This window comes from Phasianus colchicus, chromosome 1 (genome assembly GCF_987193195.1).
Source record: "Phasianus colchicus chromosome 1, bPhaCol1.hap1.1, whole genome shotgun sequence".
NCBI classification, from domain to species: Eukaryota; Metazoa; Chordata; class Aves; order Galliformes; family Phasianidae; genus Phasianus; species Phasianus colchicus.
In genome coordinates this window covers 30,680,131-30,700,568 of record NC_143436.1, presented here as the reverse complement: position 1 = coordinate 30,700,568, position 20,438 = coordinate 30,680,131, and the positions used below count along the sequence as shown (strand labels likewise).

The window sequence follows — 20,438 nt, the reverse complement described above, 5'->3', positions numbered from 1 at the left end:
CTGAAAAATACTTGTTTCATGCTCAAGCATCACAAGGAACCTTGGGGAGATGTGGCTAGTAGAGAGGAGGCAAGTGCGTGGAGAGCTAATTATAATACAACAAATGAAAATTTGAAACAACTCTCAACTGAGTAGTGCTCAAAGATATACTTTATGAGTGCTTTGTGCAGTAGTGTTCCCACTCTATCTTCAGCATAGTTTTAAAAGAGACCAAATAGACTCTTGCACCAAGCAAGAGATCATCAAAATACAGTTTTCAGATAACTCAAACAACTACTGTTTAACTGTATAGGCTTGTACATTTTCTTATCCTTTGTATCATAGAACCATAGACTATCCTGAGTTGGAAGGGACCTGCAAGGATCATCAAGTCCAGCTCTACATAGGATCATTCTAAAACCAGAATATGTCTGACAGCATTGTCCAGATGCTTCTTTAACTCCAGCAAACTCAGTGCTATGACCACTGCTCTGGGGAGGCTGCCATTTTAAAATCTGTCATTTCAAAAATTCTTTCTATCCAGTCTCAGAAATGCCTGCAAAAAAAAAAAAAAAAAAAAAAAAAGAGAGAAGTGCGTATTAGAGCATACATTTAAAATATCTTTTATCCTTTTTTAGTGCAAAGCAATACTTTTGATCACATTCATCTGTTAGATCTCCTTATGCCTAATATGAATACAAAGAGAACTTATTACATGCTTCTCATTTACTGGTTTATTTTTCATTCTCTGGAATCCCAGTGAGCTCCAGCTAAGCTCCACAAAATGCTGCCTTGAAAGAAAAGGTTAGGAAAACTTAGAACAAAATCCATCAAATAATCCATAGTCTTCAAACTTGAAATGAAATAGTATCAATAGTAAAATCATCAAAAAAAAGCTCTTTACTGAGGTTTTGTGAAACTACATCTGTCAGCTGCAGACAGAGCCTTAATTTAGTGAGAGATGATGATGGCATGCCTGTCCAAGAACCCTTCTGTACCACAGAAAGCACCAGGATTTCTGTCAGGCTGATCCTCATAGAATTTTATTGCTATGAAAAAAAAAAAGCCAAACAGATGAATCCTAGTTACCAGCATCATGGAATGGCTTTGAACAATAGTAATCAAGTCCAGCTTTTTACTACAGTTTTATGTTTTTAAAAGAACGAAGCATATGGGAGATATTACTTTAGCCAATGTTGAGACAAGTGCTAGAATTTCTGTGCAAAATGGTTACAGGATACTTTTTCCAACTTGTACCCTTTTTAAAAGATTTGTGTTTATTTTGAGATTTAAAATTCTTACAGACTTTTTTTCTACATGTGCAATCTGCAGAAAATATATGAGAGAATGTGCTTCCCATGAGTCTCTAATCATGTGGAATGTTATCCAAATAAGCCACTTCATAGACATCTTGAACTGTAAGAATTACGTTGCTCTTGACCATGTGCAAACTTAGTGATCAGAAGGAAGTCAAGCAGCAGGGGATCGAAGTGCAGGTAGACTTTTTCAGTTGGGTGGGTTAAGCCTTGGGAAGATCATTTCCAGAGCATCTCACGAAACTGGGCACCAGGCAGCGACAGGATGAGATTCCACAGAATGTGTGTAGTAATGCATTAGGAGCTTCGAGGATGAGTAAAGGCTCAAGAAAGGCAAAATTCACCTTTGTAAGAAATGTGCTATAGGCTAGGCTCAGTAAAAGGACATGAGTGATTTCCAGAGCAAAGAACAAGGCCTCTGTCCAGCTTGGGAGAGAATCTGATGCTTCCTTCCTCACGTTTGTATGGAACATCCACACAATCACAGAATCCTGGTGATCTAAAGCTGAAAGGAAGCCAATCAAGCAGGTACCCTCGGTCAGTGTGCGCAACATGCAACTCTAAGGAAAATACAGATGATGGGAATGGAGTGCAACGGCAGATGCCTCATAAGCTATATTTAGATGCCACTAGAGACTTGGGATTCCCCATCTGGGATCTCCTATGGAACCTACACTTTTCATTCAAAGAGCTGAGCAGCAGTTACAATCCATCTTTACAGAAAAGCTAGAAGAGGTACCCCAACTTCATACTGATTAAAGCTTTCGATTTAGCACTTGGCAGACCTGTCTTCCTTTCTTTGGTTTTTGTTCTGTGCTGGAGAACTCTCTGTGCTCCCCTGTTTGTCAGGAGTCACACTGAGAAGCTGCATGGGACAAAAGCAGTTTATGTCTCTTGCTGAAAACGGGCCACTGTCCTATAAGGAACACAGCTGAGCCTGCCTGCACCTGCTGCCAAGGCACACTGGGAACAGATAATCCCTTTCACAGCTATTTTTATGTATTACCTATAGAATGGAGTCATATTAGATCATCTGCATCCAGAATGAATGTATTTGCTTTTCTAAATATTAAAGAGAGGGAAAAAAAAAAAGTTAAAAAAAAGAGCATTTTTCCTTCCGTGGTTGCATTAAATATCGTCTATCACTGTTTTGCAAGGTGCCCGACTCACCTGCTGTACTACCAGAGTACTATAAGGGGAATTGCTTTTTTAGCCTGTTGCTGAAAAAGGCATATTTCTGTATTTTTAAAGCTTATTTCCATCCAGGTTTTGCACTGAAACTGTATGTGCTGAATTTCATTTCTAGAAAATGGAAAGTGTAAGTATTCAGAAATGGTTAATAAAGTTACTGTGTAATGCTGGTGACGTGGATAACAATGGAATACAAAAGGCAGAGAATGTACTTAGGAAGAGAATCTATATTTAAATCCTTTTTTTTTTCACAGCCACTTAGAAATTAAATTTTGAGTTTTAATTTTCTAGCTGACTGTAAAGGAAGCTTTGTGCAAGTGTGAAATAAATTACAAGGTAAATTGTAGGGTAAAGTATGCATATTTCTTTCCAGTCAGAAAATTTTCCAGAAAGTATCTCCATTCTTCAGGAGTTTTTGATACTACATCTTGAAATAGAAAGATTAATGACAAGAGTATATGAAGAAAAAAAAAGAAAAGACTTTAGTGCTTCCATTTAAAAAGCTCATTGTAGCCACTTCATTTGGGAGTGCTTCAGATAGTCCATGTTTAATTGAATGCCCCCTGGGATATCCAGCTCTGTTCTGCAGGTACATGGACAGCCTGAATAGTTCACTTCCAACCTCACTGCAGCCCAGGAGGTAGTGGAGAAATGGTTCTTTCTCTGAAAGAGAATGATCTGTCATCTGCTCTCTAATCACACCTAGTGCACACTGGTGTTTCACATTGAAGAGAGGGATGCTCAAGTGGCAGCATGGTCTATCACAGCAATTTTCTGGAGGAAACAGAAGAGCCAGGGGATGAAAGAGGCAGGGCTAATTTGCTGTAACCTATAATGACAAATTAATGACAGAGTAATTTGCTGTAACCTATAATGACAAATTAAGACATTTTCCCTTGCTTCTGTGCCTCATACAGCAAGATACCCAAGACTTGTAGAAGGCAGGTGTCAGAACAAGCATGGTTTCATAGCCTAATGGCTAGAAACATGCATATCTATGGTTTGCATTTGTCTTTGTTTAAATCTTATAATAGCCATGAGTAGCATAACGCTTACATGAAAACAGCAATATGCTTACTAAAAACAGAATGCTGCTAGAGGGTGTCATGAGATTGTAATCAGCAAGCTGTCTCCTGCATGGCTTGCTGAGCTCAGATATTTATCAATGAGTGTATGAATGAATGAACAATACATGACAGATGTTTGACATCTTATCAATAATGCTCCGTACGAGAGAACTTAAGCGGTGATTTCAGATGTGTGCAGTAGATATTATGGCATAATACAGAAGCCTATTCCTTAAATTGTAGAGTCCATTTTGGCCTACTCTGCAGTTTCTTCTTGTTTTCTTACTACTTCAGAACTTTTAGTAAATTAATATACTTCTCTTTTCAGTGTTCTGTTTCCTGTGGGAAAGGTTTGAAGCATCGTGATGTGCATTGTTTTAATAGCTTCCAGGCTAAAATAGAGGATGGAAACTGCAGCCATTTAAAAAAACCACGGGCATACAAAATCTGTAGAGCTGGAAGATGTCCTGCCTGGAAAGCCAGCGGATGGAAAGAAGTATGTAAAATTGCCATAATTTTGTTCTTCTATAATGGTACTTGACAAGATCGTATTCATAACATATTTGCTTCAGTGAAAGGGAGTGTCAGCAAGATTAAATCTAGAAATTAAAAGTTCATTGTTCTTCCTTTCTGTCTTTCTTTCTGTCTTTTGCAATTTACAAGAAATATATCAGTGAGTAGTATGAAATGCTCCGAACAGATTTTGGTTATGTTGTTCATTTGGGGACTTTTAGTTTGACCCTCCTGTATTAAACCATCAGTGAAACATTTCAGAATTACAATAGAAATTCACGCTTCAGAAAACAAAAACAAACAAACAAAAAAGCAACCAAATAAACAAAAAAACCTGATAACTCAAATAATTGCTACTAGCAGACCCAGAGAGAGTTTGAACTGCTGGCTGCCAAAAGAAAGGAGTGCAATAAAGACCAGGCTGCTCCGTAAAATGGGCTAAAGCAGAGATTTTACAAAGGGAAAGAATGTTCTCCAGAGTTAACTCATAAAACATGGTTTTATGTTTACGGTTAAATAGGTATTTTATTCTCTTTTTGAGAAACTGAACTAATTCATATGTCCTAATGAAACTGATGCATCTAAGTTTAAGCACCAGAGAAACTGCTAGGCTTTTACACTCCGACTGAAAGCCAAGAATAAAAAACCCATTGACTTTGAAGAATTGGGTCTGTGCTAATAACCCAAGCATTAAAGACCATACCTCGAGCACCTCCCCTATGAGGACAGCCTGAGAGAGCTGGGGCTCTTCAGCCTGGAGAAGTGAAGGCACTGGGGGGACCTTATAGTGGCCTTCCAGAATCTGAAGGGGGTACTTCAGGAAAGCTGGGGAGTGGCTTTTTATAAGGGCAGGTAGTGACAGAAGGAGGGGAAATGGCTTTAAACTGGAAAAAGGTAGATTAAGACTAAATATTAGTAAGATATTATTTATTGTGAGGGTGGTGAGGCTGCCCAGAGGAGTTGTCAATACCCTCCCTCTAGAAGCACTCAAGGCCAGGCCGGATGGGGCTCTGAGCAACCTGGTCTAGTGAAAGGTGTCCCTGCCTATAGCAAGGAGGTTAGAACTAGGTGATCTTAGAGGTCCCTTCCAACTCAAACCATTCTATGAGTCTACCTGAGTGGCGAGTGTAAAAGTAGTATTACTGAAAGAGATACACTCTGGTGTTATCTAGCCTTAATGATTCCATGATTCTCTGAATCATTAAAGAAGACCTAGACTGACCTTTTAGAGGATAATATGGAACCTTTAGTTATTGCAGGTTCCATATAAGCTCAGTTCCAAAATAGTGGTGATAAAAGGCAGGGTGCTATCTATTACTGATCTCTTCAATTTGGCCACATTTCATTGGCCACTCCTTCCAGAAGGAGTCCAGCAGAGGGCCACAAAGATTATAAAAGGCCTGGTTCTTTTGTTTCTATTTTAATGTTTGCATTTTAAAAAAGCAGGCAAGATTGTCTTCTTTAATTTAATAATGGAATGAGGTGAGTTCTAAACTTCCAGCTGTTTGATCTTGCAAAATCTTAAACTCCTCGTTTGCGTATGCATACACTGATTTTATTCCTACTATGAAGTAAGATAAGGAGGCAGAGCGATCTAGGCAAGGTGGATGCATTTTTTTTCCATATATCTTGCAGGATGTATCTGATTTATTTTATTGAAATGTACATTTTCGTAGTAAATTTATTCAGATAATACAGCAGTCAGTGAAGTGCAAGAACATTGAATAACGGAGACTGTACCCCATTCTGTTGACTTTCATTTCACACTGACATGATTAATTTTGATCATTTTTAGTGTTCTGTATCCTGTGGTGTGGGGATTCAGCAAAGGGACATCTACTGTCAGCTGAAGGGCCTGGGTAAAGTGAGTGAAGCAATGTGCAACCATGATGCACGGCCCGCTGACCACAGGCCCTGCTGGCTGCCTACCTGCATGCGGTACCATTGGCTGGCAGATGGATGGGAGAATGTAAGTAACACTTTCAATTTGGATGAAGTATCTATACTTGATGCAAAGAGTCTTCTTATTTTTTTCACTTTTGGATACCTTTCTAGTAGTCATTACATTGCAGAATAGCAGTTGAATGTTCTTTCAGCAGAAAAATATATTTCCGGTGTGTGGGAGTGAATTTTCCTTCCCTATCAAATACTTGCATATTCCAGCTGGGTATTCACTGCTCTCCACAACAAATGCACCATGTTTCACTACATCATCTCACTACTTCATAACTTCTTCCACATTTTTATTGCTGTTTGCTTGAAATTCCTGTGTTCAATTCCTTTCTCACCAGATTCATGTATAACTCTGTATATCTTGCATTAATACTAGCTCTTCAAGTATTTATCCATCTGTATTCCCCTCCTGGGGTACTATGTACTCAAACTTGGAATATTTTGCCCAGCTGCCTCTGCTCTGATGGCTCGTGTGTCATTTCCTTACTCCACTGGTCACAGTATATCAGAAAGGTTTCCAGATCTACATTTACAAAGCTCACACCTGGGAGGCTTGCTGTTATCAATAACCAACGTTCTCATATCAAATATGCATTTTCATACTAAAAATAAGAATTCTTTCTGAAATAATATATAAAGTGCTCTTCTGCCTGTTCTCATTGCCTGATGATCGGATAATCCGTAGTGTGCCTAATATTCTGGGCTGCTCCATGCCATTAAAAGATGAAGTGTTCCTGAAGCTACACCAGTCAACTGGATTCACTCCATCCCCTGATGCAAGTCCATATACGTGCGCTTTCTTAATGGAGTTTTTAAAGGCTTTTTTAAAGGCTTAATGGACATATGCACCACTGCTGAGGTACATTTGCTTGTAGATCTTCTGATCTTCTGATTGGGCTCTGGTTTACATTCCTGATTCTCTCTGACTTTCTGCCATCCTGTTTGTGGCCTCACCATTTCACGAAAGTAGATAATCGATCTGGTTGCAAGATTAGGGGGTTGCAGGACTTGGGTGTTAGCACCTTACTTCTGCCTAATGCAAGAGAATTTTTGTCATGTTTTATTTCTCAAAAAGCCCTGCCAATTAAAGGAGTGAGGAGAGGCTGTTCCCTGATGTACTAACACTGTTGCTTTTCCATGTCAGTAACATGATATCGCTGTTTGTTTTACTCTTCAATTCTTGTTCACGTGGAGAGAATAGAAGGCTAAATAAAGCTTTTCAGAAAGACTGTTTACTTGTTAGCTTGTTCAGGGCTTTTTCATCAGGTGAGGTTTGTAAGCCCAAGTGTATGTTTTGCAGCTTCTTTCAACAGTGCACTTACCTCAGTGAAATTTGCAAAGCCATTCCTTGCGCCTCAATTCTTTCTCATCAAGAGGATACCAAAATGGGGAGAGCACTTTGTAGCTGGAAGGCAGGGCTGACATCCGGGTGGCCCAGACAAGATGGAAGAACAGAATGACAACAGCCTTATGAATTTCAACAAAACAGAAGTGGAACATAGCCTGGGGGGTGAAGACCCCCTGGGGAGGAACAGCCCAGAGCCTGGTGACAGCTGCCGGTGGGCCAGTTGTGTCCCTGGAGCAGTGATGGCCAGCAGCCTTCTGGGCTGTATCAACAGGGATACTGCCAGGACACCAAAGAAAGTGATCATCTCCTGTTTCTCAGCATTTGTTAGATCATACCTAGCTTCTACACCCAGTTCTGGTGGCCCAGTGTAAGAAAGACATTGAGAAATGGGAGCACATTCAGCAAAGGCCCTGCAGGCTGACGGGGGGCTGAGCACCTGCTGCTGAGCAGAGGCTGAAGGGACCAGGAGAAGGGGTAGTTTGTGGGAAATGTAGCAGGAGTCTTCTAATATCTGCAAAGAAGTTGCTGAGATGAAACCAGGCTCTTCACAGTGCTATGGGGTAAGAAGACAAGATGCAGCAGGAGGACGTTGAAGCCAGAGGTTCTCTGGATGTTGTGAAAAACATTTTCTCAGTGAAGACAACTGAAGTAGTGGAATGGACCACCTAGGGAAGGTCTTGCAGTCTCTTCAAGGTTTTCAAGGAAATTTGGTAATGTTGGAGGTTACGTCTAGCAGAGCTGCTCTACCTTACAGCATCTGTTTCCTGTACTTCAGGTTGCCACTTTGATTCAGTAATATTAGAATTTATTTAAACAATAGCTTTGACCTATATATCACACCTTGGCAAGTCTGCTAATTGATTATGGCTTGGTCCAAATTTATGTTACATTATGTTCAGGTCTCTGACTAGAATCAACAGGCACTAAGCAAGCAGTGGTATTGGTTACTGCATCTGCTGAGACTGGAGTTTGTGTATTTGAGCCTGCCTTTTTCATCACAACAGGTTAGTTTCAGCGTCCAGAGCAGTTTTGTTTTCTTTTGCTCTATCAGTGTAATATTGTGTACATGCTTCTAGGGATTCCTTATGTCAAGACCAAGCCATTCGTTTCATATTTCACTGAAATCCTATTTTGGCTCTTTTCATACAGAAGAGCTTTTTCACTCACCCTATCATTTAGTCTGACATATTTATTTTCTGCTCCATTTCACCCACCAGTTACAGTGTCATGTCATGAAGTGCTATTGGTTTTTTTTTTCAATTGATTGAAAGTGTCTGAACACTGAAAACAAAGGGATTTTGATTCAGTACATAATTCAGTCCAACACTGATAACAGATTTCATATAGGTTGTTGCTATCTGGGCCTTAATGATGTGTGACAATTGGCAAATAGCCTTACTCTGTAAATAACTAGTTTAGGTACACAAACTGTGATTGTTTTTCTTATACTCAGTGCTCGACGTCGTATAGAAGAAAGGAAATATACCAGAAGGTTAAGTGTGTGGATGAAAACCAGATCCAAGTGGATGAAAGCTTCTGTGATCCTGCCACAAAGCCTCCGTCCATCAAAAACTGCAGGAGAGCTCCCTCCAAATATGTTGTGCTCACAGGAGAACTGCCACAGGTAAACTAATGATTTTGCTTACATCTCTTTTGTGTAACTTTACCCTGAAGAGTATTATACTGCTGTAAAATGTGCAGAGAGAAAAAAAAAAAAGCATATTTTCATCTGAATTTGAGTGCCCCTTACCACAGGGCTCCTCTGCTGGCTTTCAGGGAAATGTCCTTATGGTATAATCTCACGGAAGCAAACAGAAATCTTTTCCTTGATTTAAGTGAAATGTGGGCTCAATCTCTTGTTTCCCTTCCACTATTGACATGTGTGTGTATGTGCATATTGCAGCTGAGAGGGAACTGCTCTGTAGGCTCTGATAAGAGCTGCATGCGATGTCCTATCTCCTTGCATGTGCTACTGCAGCAGACCTCAACTTCTGCACAATGTTTAACCAGTATGGCATACATCAGATTATATGATTTTGCCAAAACAAGGGTTGGAGATGACTTTATGTGTTTGCAATGCTGTGGGAAGGTTCAGCTCCACAGGAATAACATCAATATTTGGGATTTTGTTTCAGTGTTCAGCCAGCTGCAGGTTGGATTACCAACAGAGGATCACATACTGTATTGGAATCCATTCTGTTCAAAACAAGCACGCCTACGGCCTTCGAACTGTGGCATATCGAGAATGCCCAGTAACACCCTCCCCATACATTTATTACTGCAATATCAAAGGATGCTCACAAGCAGCTACCTGGAGAGTGGGGAAGTGGACCAAGGTGAGTACAGATGTGCAAGCTGATTTTTGCTATCTGCCTCAAAAAAAATGGCTGCCAAGGCATTTGCTGATATACTTCTAACTCCTGATTGCTATCTATGTCTAGTGCTCAGTGTCTTGTGGAGCAGGGGTGAAAGAGAGAACAGTAGTGTGTATGACTGAAAATGGCTTATCCAGTGACTTGTGCCTGCCACATTTAAAACCAGATACCAGAAGGATCTGCCATGCAGAGGAATGTAAGTGACAGCTGTACTTAATGAACTTGTACTTGATGAACTTAATGTTTTCTGACCTGATTTATACAAAAACAGTGAACACGCTTAGAGCATAATTATGGAAAATTAAGTACTAAAAATGCATTCTATTCATGAAATATTAATATGATTTATTCATTCATTTTGAAGGTGAAATTATTACCACCTGCAAAGATATCCAGATTAGAAAAGGGATGAGAAAAGACGGTGAATACCTACTCAACATTAAAGGAAGGATGATAAAAGTATGCTTAATATTTGAGTTCTTATGAACACAATTTTATTAAATAATATTTTTCTCATAAAGATATTACTAAAGGTCTATATTTCTTTTTGCTCTTGCAGATCTATTGTTCAGACATGCACTTAGACAATCCCAAAGAATATCTGACATTGGTAAAAGGCGAAGCAGACAATTTCTCTGAAGTGTATGGACTCAGGTAAAACAAAACAAAAAAAAAAAAAAAAAAGTGGTTTTGTAAATTTATTAAGTGCATTTATTTCTTCCAAAATAAATCAGTAAAATGATATTACCTCTGGTAAGAATAGATTAATATAATTTATTTTCCTCTATTTTCTGTTTTGACTAGATAGACATACAAACACATCTGCAGAAATGTGGATATTTCCAAGCTGGACTTGAGATAATTGCATTAATGATCACATTTTTTTTTCTATCTTGACTTCAGAAATGACTTCAATCCACACTGATATTTCAGTTGAGCTGAGCTAATAGCTGAATTTCATGTTCAGTAATTGTTTAATATTCTGTAGGTGGCACAGTGCAATACAATTATTTTTCACTACAGTATTCTGTTATGGAAAAATGTCAAATGGAAAACTGAATCTTTGCTATTCTCTAGGTTACAGAATCCATATGAATGTCCTTTCAATGGAAGCAGGAGGCAAGACTGTGCCTGTCGAAATGATTACCTTGCAGCTGGCTTCACGGTTTTTAGCAAAATAAGATTTGATGTCGCCTCCATGCAAATTAGAAGTAAGCATTTTGGCAGTTTTAGCCAGTGTGAGCCTTCTGTTGATATTGTGCATGGCTATGATTAGAGAATTATCTCTTCAACTCACTTGTGGATCTAGTAATGCCATTTCTGGGCAAACAAAATTCATGTTTTCTTTATGACTTCAGTGGAAATTTCAAAGAAGAAAAAAAAACCACACAAGGAACAGAGAAACAATTCCTATGTTAGTCTGTCCCAAGTAGTCAAATGACCTGAATTTTGCATTTGCTTATTTAATTTACATATGAATTAGATTCAGTTTCAAATATTTTGTTCCCATTATTCCATTTCCTCTAATTCACTGGCATGTTTTTCTTGAGAAGGCCATGCCATGTTGTAGATAGTCCCTTCTCAGACTGAACGGACTGGAAATTTTGCAATACTTTCAAGCCCCTGCCTGAAGGTGGCAAACTGGGCCACAGCAAGCTCATGTTGAGCTACATCCAGCTGCATATCCTATCTTCATCATGTCTAAAAGAGCAAACTGGGCTTGTAGGTTTGACTCGTGGCATAAGCTGGGATGGACAATGTAAAAAACAGTTTATTTAAAAAAAAAAAAAAAAAAAAGGAAAGAAAAGAAAAGAAAAGATAACAGCATTGTCTTCTTTTTCACACTGTTTTCACCTGAGATTGTAATATTCTAATGCAGTACTTTCAGTGTTGAGTAATTTTCTGTTTTCTAGCCACAGATTTTCTTTTTGCTCAGACAATACTTGGGAGAGCTGTTCCGTTTGCTACAGCTGGAGATTGCTACAGTGCTGCCAGATGTCCACAGGTATTTATGATTTCTTTCTCCTTGAAAAAAAGAAAGAAGTTTTACTGATTTAGTGCTGTAAGGTTCTAAATTTCTGAAATTCATTCTGTCTGGTGTGTGTGTGACATTTATAAGTGTTTTTTCATACTCCTTCCTCTGTACCATCATCTGTTTTTTTCTATTTCTACCACAAACTGTCTGCCTTTGAAAACTACCAGAGGAAATCAACCCTGTTTAGCTGCTGAATTCAATGTCAGTGTTTTAGTTTGGAATGGCTGGGGCTTCTTAAATGAATGTCTCTGTGTCCCAGCTTTCTGTTTGTTGGTTCATGCCACGGAGCAGTGTGGGGACACATGAACTGGATGCCCTCTGGATGAAACTGAATCAAATGATGTGTTCCAGAAGGGCCATATGCACTCCAACTGCTGATAAGAACTCAGTCTATGGGACTAGATGGGAGTTAGTCCTGTGTAAAATCCTGATTTGTCTACTGTATATGGACGTGAGGTTCTTGACTTTTTCACTTCACAGTTTTGCTCATACTGCAGTCTACTCCGTGCTGATGCAGTTATAGCCCTAGCCTAATCTAGTCAACCAAGGCTGTCCTTGGAGTCTACTGGAAGAAATGGGATTCCCTAGAAAATGGTTCATAGACTCTTACCACATTAGAAGCTTTAGGATATCCTAAAGTGTCTGATAATGACCTCAACATCATCTTCTGGAAGTGCATATTTATTTTCACTCATTATAAAGGAAGATAAAACCAATAAGCTCAGACTTGCATGGAAGTGAATATTTGTTGTCTATCTGACCTGGATGCCTAAGCTTAGGACAGGCTACATGGGAGGATGCATTCAAGGGCAGATAGAGACCTACAACTTAGGTACAAATGAAGTGCTTAAGTTAGGCAAACTTAATCCTTGCCAAGAAAGGGTGTGTTGGTGTTCTTTACAGTATTGAATACCTTCAGCATTCAGACTCTCTGGGCTCAGTGCAATACATATCTACTTGTGATCAGTAACTTTTGTCAGGAAGTCATTCTGCTTCTGTGTTTTTGCATTGATGTATTTTTATCTGTAAATTTGCATTGAAACTAACCTCTGTGTCTGCATGCAGACAAAAAGTGTCAATTCGTTCATTGTGCTCTTTAGATCTGTCCCTAGCCTTCAGTTTACTGCATGACAGATAACCGCACATAGCACTTCTTATTTATTTTTACAAAACAATACCCCTGTGAATGTATTTACATTGGGCCTGTTAACTGTGGGAAACATTCCACACCATTTGTATGAATTTCCTCCAGATGCTTTATCCATTAATGGAAATCTCCTTTTTCGGCCTTCAAAGAACTATCAACCCAATCGATATTTGCTTATGTTAGTGCATCCTGAGCATAGGAGTGCTATCAACAGATCAAATTTATGTAGAAATGCATTTGAAACAAATCTGCCATAATAAACAATGTAAGACTGAATTTTTAGAAAGGAATTTCAATGACTTTCAAGAATAAAGACTGAATGATGTATTTTGACACATATAAAACATATTAAACATACACAGATGTTTTGTATATGTATGTATGCATACATATATATATCACTGGCAATATTAAAAATAAAATATGGAAGCTGAAATACATAATGGAGATTTTATCTTTGTTAAAGCTTTGTTATTTGGGATTTAAGCAATTTTTATAGTCTGAAAACAGAAATTCAGGCCTTTAGTGAATTGTATGCAGGTGGCTGGAAGCTTTCAGCCTGCCTTTCAGACTTTCAAAGTTCTGCCTAAACCAACACTTAGGCTCTTAGTGGAGGTAGCACTTATTTCTCCACACATTGCTTTTCTGTGTAGATGTAATTTAACCATTTTCTATTCCCAGGCTTGTTTACCAGCTTTTAAATTATTTTTCTTGTTCTCATACGAACCATTTGTGTTATGAAGATAGTTTTCAGAGTATTTATTTGCATAAGCAAAGACTTCAGAATCAATAAAATATTTTGAATGATTTGTATAGGAAAGCATCCTATTTAACAACAAATGTATTTGTTTTAACCTCCACTTATGTTCATGTTCAGTTATGTTATTAAGTATACAGAGAAAGAAATGTGAGATGACATAATGATGATGTTTGGGCAGTTTGCATGCAAAGGTTTGAAACTCGGATGGCTAAGAAGTGATTTATCTCCAATTTCCAGACAACATCAGAACCTGACTGTGTTGTTTCCTAAAAGTTCAGGCACTTAGAAATGTCTTTCAAGAAAATCAGCCTCACTCTTGCACATTGCATGTACATACTTTTTGTAAATTTAATTTAAATATGTAGCAAGAAGGCTACAATAACTTGAATTAACTGATCATAGAATCATAGAATCACAGAATCATAGAATGTCCTGAGTTGAAAAGAACCACAATGATCACCTAGTTTCAACCTCCCTGCTATGTGCAGGGTCACCAACCACCAGACCAGGCTGCCCAGAGCCACATCCAGCCTGGCCTTCAATGCCTCCAGGGATGGGGCATCCACAGCCTCCTTGGGCAACCTGTCCCAGTGCGTCACCACCCTCTGTGTGAAAAACTTCCTCCTAATATCTAACCTAAACTTCCCCTGTCTCAGTTTAAAACCATTCCCTCTTGTCATATCACTGTCCACCCTCGTAAACAGTCATACCCTCTCCTGTTTATATGCTGCCTTCCAAGTATTGGAAGGCTGCAATGAGGTCTCCCCGGAGCCTTCCCTTCTCCAAGCTAAACAGGCCCAGTTCCCTCAACCCTTCTTCACAGAAGAGGTGCTCCAGCCTGATCAACCATGTCAGTTCTGCATTCAGATTTTGCAAACAGGTGCTACTTACCACAGAATAACTTGTTCATGTGTTTTTGTGTCGCAAGAGTCAAAAGATAGGAATTAACGTGATGTGACAAACCCAGGAGAAGTATGCACCTGTGAGTACTTAATGCCCAGATATAACCTAAGCTATATATATATAAGTGTTTTAATATTTTGAACTCTGTTTATCAGTTCTATATTCTACCTTTTGTTTTTGTTTTGTTAGGGACAGTTCAGCATTAATTTGGCTGGTACAGGTCTGAGATTATCCAGTACTGTTAGGTGGATGGCTCAGGGCAACTATGCAACTGCTGACATACACAAATCCCACGTAAGTCAGTGCTGTTTTACTTTACCTGCTATTGTAAAATATTATGCCTCTGGATGTGCTGATGATGACTCTTTAGTGCAAAGCTATTTATTAATAAAATACAGTGCTCAAGGTCACTCATCTATCTAAATCTTCTTCCAAGTGCAGTATGAGACCTGATAAACTAATCTTAAAGATATCACAACATGTTTAATCGCACCTCCTGGACCCCAATCCAGATAGCACTGCCCACCTTGCCTTCTCTTACTGGTTTTAAGAGCCTACTGACATATTGATTAGGTTCATTAAAAATTTGGAGGTACCTAATATTGCCTTATAAAAATACCATTTTATTGAAGATACGTACTACAGGAGTTGCCTCCAACTTGTCTCCTATTGGGAACCAAAAGACCAACTGAAGAGGAGAAGTAAACAACCACAGTTAAGGAAAATACTGCATACCAAGCTAGAATGGAAGGCATACAACAATAATGATAAAGGATTTCTGTGCCTGTTCTGTTAATTAAATGCTATCTCTAGATTTAGTAATTGTAGGTTTGATTTGTAAAATGTCTATTGTGTGCAAGCCTCAAGAAGCATTTCATACAGCTGAGATTTCAGCAGCTTCTCTTGACTGACTGTTCTCTCTGTCTAATTTCTAGGATGGTACCAAAATATACGGAAGATGTGGAGGGTTTTGTGGGAAGTGTATTCCTAACACAATTACTGGTCTCCAGCTTCAAATAAAGTGAGAACTCTGATGTGGTAAGAACATCAAAGCAGGAACATCTGTCATCTAGGTGCAAATTGTAGGTGCTGTGTATATATATATTTTTTAATTCTTTCATCTCTGTAATGCTCATTACTGTAATGCTCACTGCTGAGAATTCCTTCCTGTTTTCTTTGGTGTTTATTCGGGGAGGTACTGCCTGTTTATGGGCTAACAAGTGTGTAAATCACAACCTTCAGGTTTTAATGGGGAGACCTCCATTCTTTGTGAAGTAGAAACGTCAGCAAGTAAATTGCACTCATGTTGCTAACATGTGTAACACCTTAAACTGTGCCATAACTGCAGTACTTACAACTAACCAGTGCAATTCTTTCTGCAATATTCAGTACTTTCTGCACTGATTTTTTTGATTGGCTCTACTAAAATTTGGGAAAGAAAGGAAATTATCGCTACATACAGAAAACAGCTGGTAATTTCAAATACGTGCAACTTTGTGTATCCTGTTAGGAATTATCTGTCAATAATTTTCAGCAGGAAAGTACATAACCAGTGTTCTTTCTCCTGAGACAGTTTCTATAGATCTGTGTGTTTCTCTGTCAGTAAAAACATTTTTCCTTGTCCCTCTCATTAAATCCTTTGTGGTGCTCAAATACTAGCAGTAATGCTGAAAAGTGTGGTTTGACCTTTGTAGTCTCTATAGCACGTTAAACATTTAATTCTTAGTATTTCTGTGGTTACAGGAAGAGAAAATAAGGAGAAGTATTGCTTGGAAATCTGATTTTAATCCCTGCCTCTCAACCAAATATACTGTAAAAGCAGTTTATCTGTTGACCATATCACCTTCTGTGTGATTGTATGAGTTTACTTAAACCCTTTCCATAAACACCTTATTACAATGGTATCTTAGTAATGACTAGTTTGTCTCCCTTTTATATTCCAATTCAATCTAGTTTTCAGTAACCTCAGTGAAAACTTTGGGCAGCATCATGCTCACAGTGTGGCTGCTGTCCATCTTTGACTCAGTTTGATTTCGGAATGGTTGTAAATGCAGCTTTAACATCTGCTAATTAGAATTATTTCTTCCAGAAAAGTAACTGTATGATTGAGGGGAAGGCTGGCAGATTTGTTGTTTTGGATTATCTTATAGTCCAGAACTATAGAATTATGTGCTAACAAAGATAATGTGTTTCAGGGGCAATACTCAGGTATTCCAAGCAGAATTTTCTCCATGTGTAGTATCTTATATGATGTAATGGATAACTGTACATACTTCTGACAGTGTGCATTCTGTAAACCAAATACTTGTTTTGTATGCTGGTAAAATTGATAGATCAAATGGCAACTATATCAGATTTTTACCCACAAAGAGCTAACCACAAATTATAATATGTATTAATTAAAAACAATACCACTTAAGTGTAAGCAGCTACATTTTAGATAACACACGTAGGTAATTATTTTTTTTATCTCTGCATCAGAAATGTATTTTTGCACTATGTGCCTTGTATTAATTGTAAAAGTTATTAAGAATTTAAAACATTATTTTCCTAGAAATGTTTATGTTTATAATTAAAGTCTTGTAATTTATAAGGTATTTATATAATAAATATGCTTGTGTGAATGGTACTTGTATACTTTTTTTTTTTTTAATCGAATGCTTAGCACAAAATGTTGCAAAACTATGTCAACTTGTTTGTGCACAGAATAATTACAATACTAATACCTCCCTGCCGTGATAGATACAGATACTGGAATAACTGCTGCACAAGCAGATTACAGTCATGCAGACTTTTTCCCTGGAAGGAAATCCTACTTCAGAGGTGTAAACTCCACATCAGCATATCCCTACTACAGTGATCATCTATACCTTTCTAGAGGAGGTTCCTGGTTAATCATTCACTGAAATAATCTACTTCAGTTCTTCCTCCTCCCTCTTCTAAACTCAGATCAATTCTTTCGTAGTCTGATCCCTCAGTGGCTGCTTTGGCAAGAGGTAAGCTGCAATCTACCTCCACCTACAGGAGGATCGTTTTCGTTTCAACCTTGAAATAGTGATTACAGGCTGGGAATTGCTCAGCTCTTGTGCTGCAAAATCACTGAAAATCCATTATCAAACAAAGTGACTTTTCATGTCATATTCAACACAGCATATTCTTATCAGGTAATTTTTTAATTTAAATACATTTTCTATAATTAAAGCATACCCTCAGACTGAGTTCAACTTCTATATGAAACAACATCGCATTTAAGATTTTTTTTGGAGGGAGGAGTGGGAGCTTGTTTTGGGGTTTTCAGCTCTTGTTTAGGGAGAATCTTGTGTGTTCTGACATTGTATGAATTCCTCATATTATGATTCTGATTTATCTGAGAATCAGTGCTTAATCAATCCTTCCATTTAAACTGGTTAATTTTAATCTTGAGGGCAATTTAAGGGAAACATGAGCCTGATGATTGACTCTGATGAATTTGGAAATTTGGTGATGCTGATGTGTTTACAGGTTCATGTAATAAAAGATAAGTTATGGGCTGTACTTAGAATATTGTGCTTCTGTTTCTTCCAACTGTTGTGGTTGCAAATGTGCACAGCATCCCACCTGAGTGGGATCCTACCTGAGCAGTGGGTTCTGAGCAAGAGGCTGAAGGGTCCACCAAGTGGTTCTGTGTCTGCCAAGCTGGCACTGCTGGTCACAGGCACGTGGCTCTCCAGATTTCCTTGAGGTTTAGGAAACACTGAATTGTCCCATCATTCACCCATAAAGAAGAAAATGAACTAACTGAGGAATGACAATAGCTAGAAAGGATTGTAATATGTTCCCCTGGATATCCTCTATAATGTGTTCAATCCAATCACATTTGCAAGACATAACTTGTATATGCACACACACAGAGAGCACTTAGCTGACTACTGTATGTTGAATATGGACTAGGTATAAAAAACAATTTTTGCTCACCTTCAGCCAATGAAATGTCACTCTGTGCACTCTGAAATGATGGCATACTGCCTAGGACTTGTAACATCTTATTACGACAGAATCTATCTTCTAGTTCTATTTTCCCTACAGTGATATCAGGAGCTAGAAACCCTAGCTTTTGTCCTTCAGTGGGTCTCCATCGTAGCTGAAATCATGCTGGAGCAGTCTGTCCTCGTGCCCTTTTGTGCCCCCTACCTGCACAGAGGAACAGAATACACTCAGGTGTTTGATGTAGGACTCATGTAGGTGTGTTGTACAAACAGCCCATCCAACATTCAGGGGAACAGCTGCCACTGATTTCAGCATGTCTATTTGCCTATGTGGATTTTTGATGGCATCTGTATATTTTTCTGTAATATCCAAGAAGTACTTGAAATAATGAAAGCAGCTTTTTTTTTTTTTTTTTTTTTTTTTTTTTTAACTCCTGTAGCCTTGAATGTGGTTAGCATCTCAGATTTGTTCACTATTTGAAATAAAAATTGCACATAACTTGGAGGAGTTTTACATCTTTTTGCATTTTCATTGATAGAAACATAAGAGATTCAGGCCTAGTGTAAAATATTGCTACCTTGCAAATGCTTTCAACATTTTCCAGGGTTTTAAATATGATTAGTAAAAGTGTGAAAGGTGGTTGGTTTATGTTCTCATAAAGAAGCAAATAGATTCCTGAATTTTGATGTTCTGCAGCTGTCAAAACTGCACTTGTATTGGAAGTGAAATGGAAATAAGCTATAATATTTTAAACTTACATTATAAAAAAAAACATAGCAGAAAAATTGTATCCAAAAATAGTTTTAAAGCAAGATCTTTTTTCTTTTTTTTTTAATAGGAAATAATTATTAAAACAAGCATTTTATATATGCTTTGCAGTTGAGATTCCATGTCAGCAATAAATGTGTGTTGGCTTTGTTTATTTACTTATAAATTGAACCAATTCCCAATTGCACTCTAAAGAACCCCACCAGAACCCTTTAAAGAAATTAGTTTTCATGACACAATACGCTTTCCTATTCTCCTGTGGATGTGGTGCTTGAGTCATGGAATGCCACAGGCTGGCCTTAGATGCCTTTATGCTTATTGTACTATTGACTAATTGTAGTATTTGACTCACTTAATATACACAATTTACTGGAAGCCAGCTGGCAGAGCCAACAGGAGGCAATGTCCTCAAGGCTAAAGAGCAGCAGGCCTGGGCAAGAAGTTGCAGCCCAAGGCCTGACTGCTGGTCTGGCTCCTGCTTTGCTCTCTGGGACTATCATCTGCTTATCACCTCCTGAGCCTTCTTCAAGATGATTTTGTTGTATTAAAGAAAATATAGAAGGGGGGGGGGGGGAAGAGAGGGATCCCATCAGCCTCCCTGTCTCTCCTGTGCATTGGAAATAGGCTAAATAGATCACAGAAAAAGTAAGATGTTGCTTTTAAAGTGCATTCCTGCTTCACAGTGCTGGCTTCCCTTCAGACGGAGCAGTTACTGTGATAAGAGAGAGGAAAATTACCTTCTGCATTTTGTTCAAACAGAAGAACAAGCGACCTGTCTTGGAGCTGAATGTGACATTTAATCTTCTCATCCACAGAAGGTGGTTTTCTTTTGCACAATTAAGTTTATTTTGCAATAGCAAAGCTCGAGAGGCTTTTCTGGTCTTTGTTTATCCTGGCCTTGGAGAAGCAATCTGTGCTCTGTTTCTGATAAATTTCTCCTCGTGTTCAGTTATGACAGATATTCCTTTGAATTGGCTGTATAAAAATACTGAAGCAGCAGAGCACAGCAAAGATCTAACTGTATTTATGTCTATATTCTGTCTTTAAACATGAACAGCTGTGCATACATTCATCTGTCTCATGTCTGACTGTGCTGCCATCCAGAACCTTTTCCTTT

The 20,438-nt window shown here is 38.4% G+C and overlaps 1 protein-coding gene across 1 annotated transcript in view; it reads left to right on the top strand.

Moving 5' to 3' along the window:
- The window catches only part of ADAMTS20 (ADAM metallopeptidase with thrombospondin type 1 motif 20), an 82,497-nt gene extending 66,835 nt beyond the window's left edge, over nt 1-15,662 (top strand). The window contains exons 29-39 of the mRNA XM_031589567.2: nt 3,882-4,049; nt 5,862-6,035; nt 8,821-8,991; nt 9,503-9,703; nt 9,809-9,938; nt 10,107-10,201; nt 10,302-10,396; nt 10,820-10,953; nt 11,656-11,747; nt 14,777-14,881; nt 15,523-15,662. Of these exons, the coding sequence (XP_031445427.2) occupies nt 3,882-4,049; nt 5,862-6,035; nt 8,821-8,991; nt 9,503-9,703; nt 9,809-9,938; nt 10,107-10,201; nt 10,302-10,396; nt 10,820-10,953; nt 11,656-11,747; nt 14,777-14,881; nt 15,523-15,612 (1,455 nt within the window). The 3' untranslated portion in view covers nt 15,613-15,662. The remainder of the gene's footprint in view (nt 1-3,881; nt 4,050-5,861; nt 6,036-8,820; nt 8,992-9,502; nt 9,704-9,808; nt 9,939-10,106; nt 10,202-10,301; nt 10,397-10,819; nt 10,954-11,655; nt 11,748-14,776; nt 14,882-15,522) is intronic.
- Nucleotides 15,663-20,438: the final 4,776 nt, after the last annotated feature.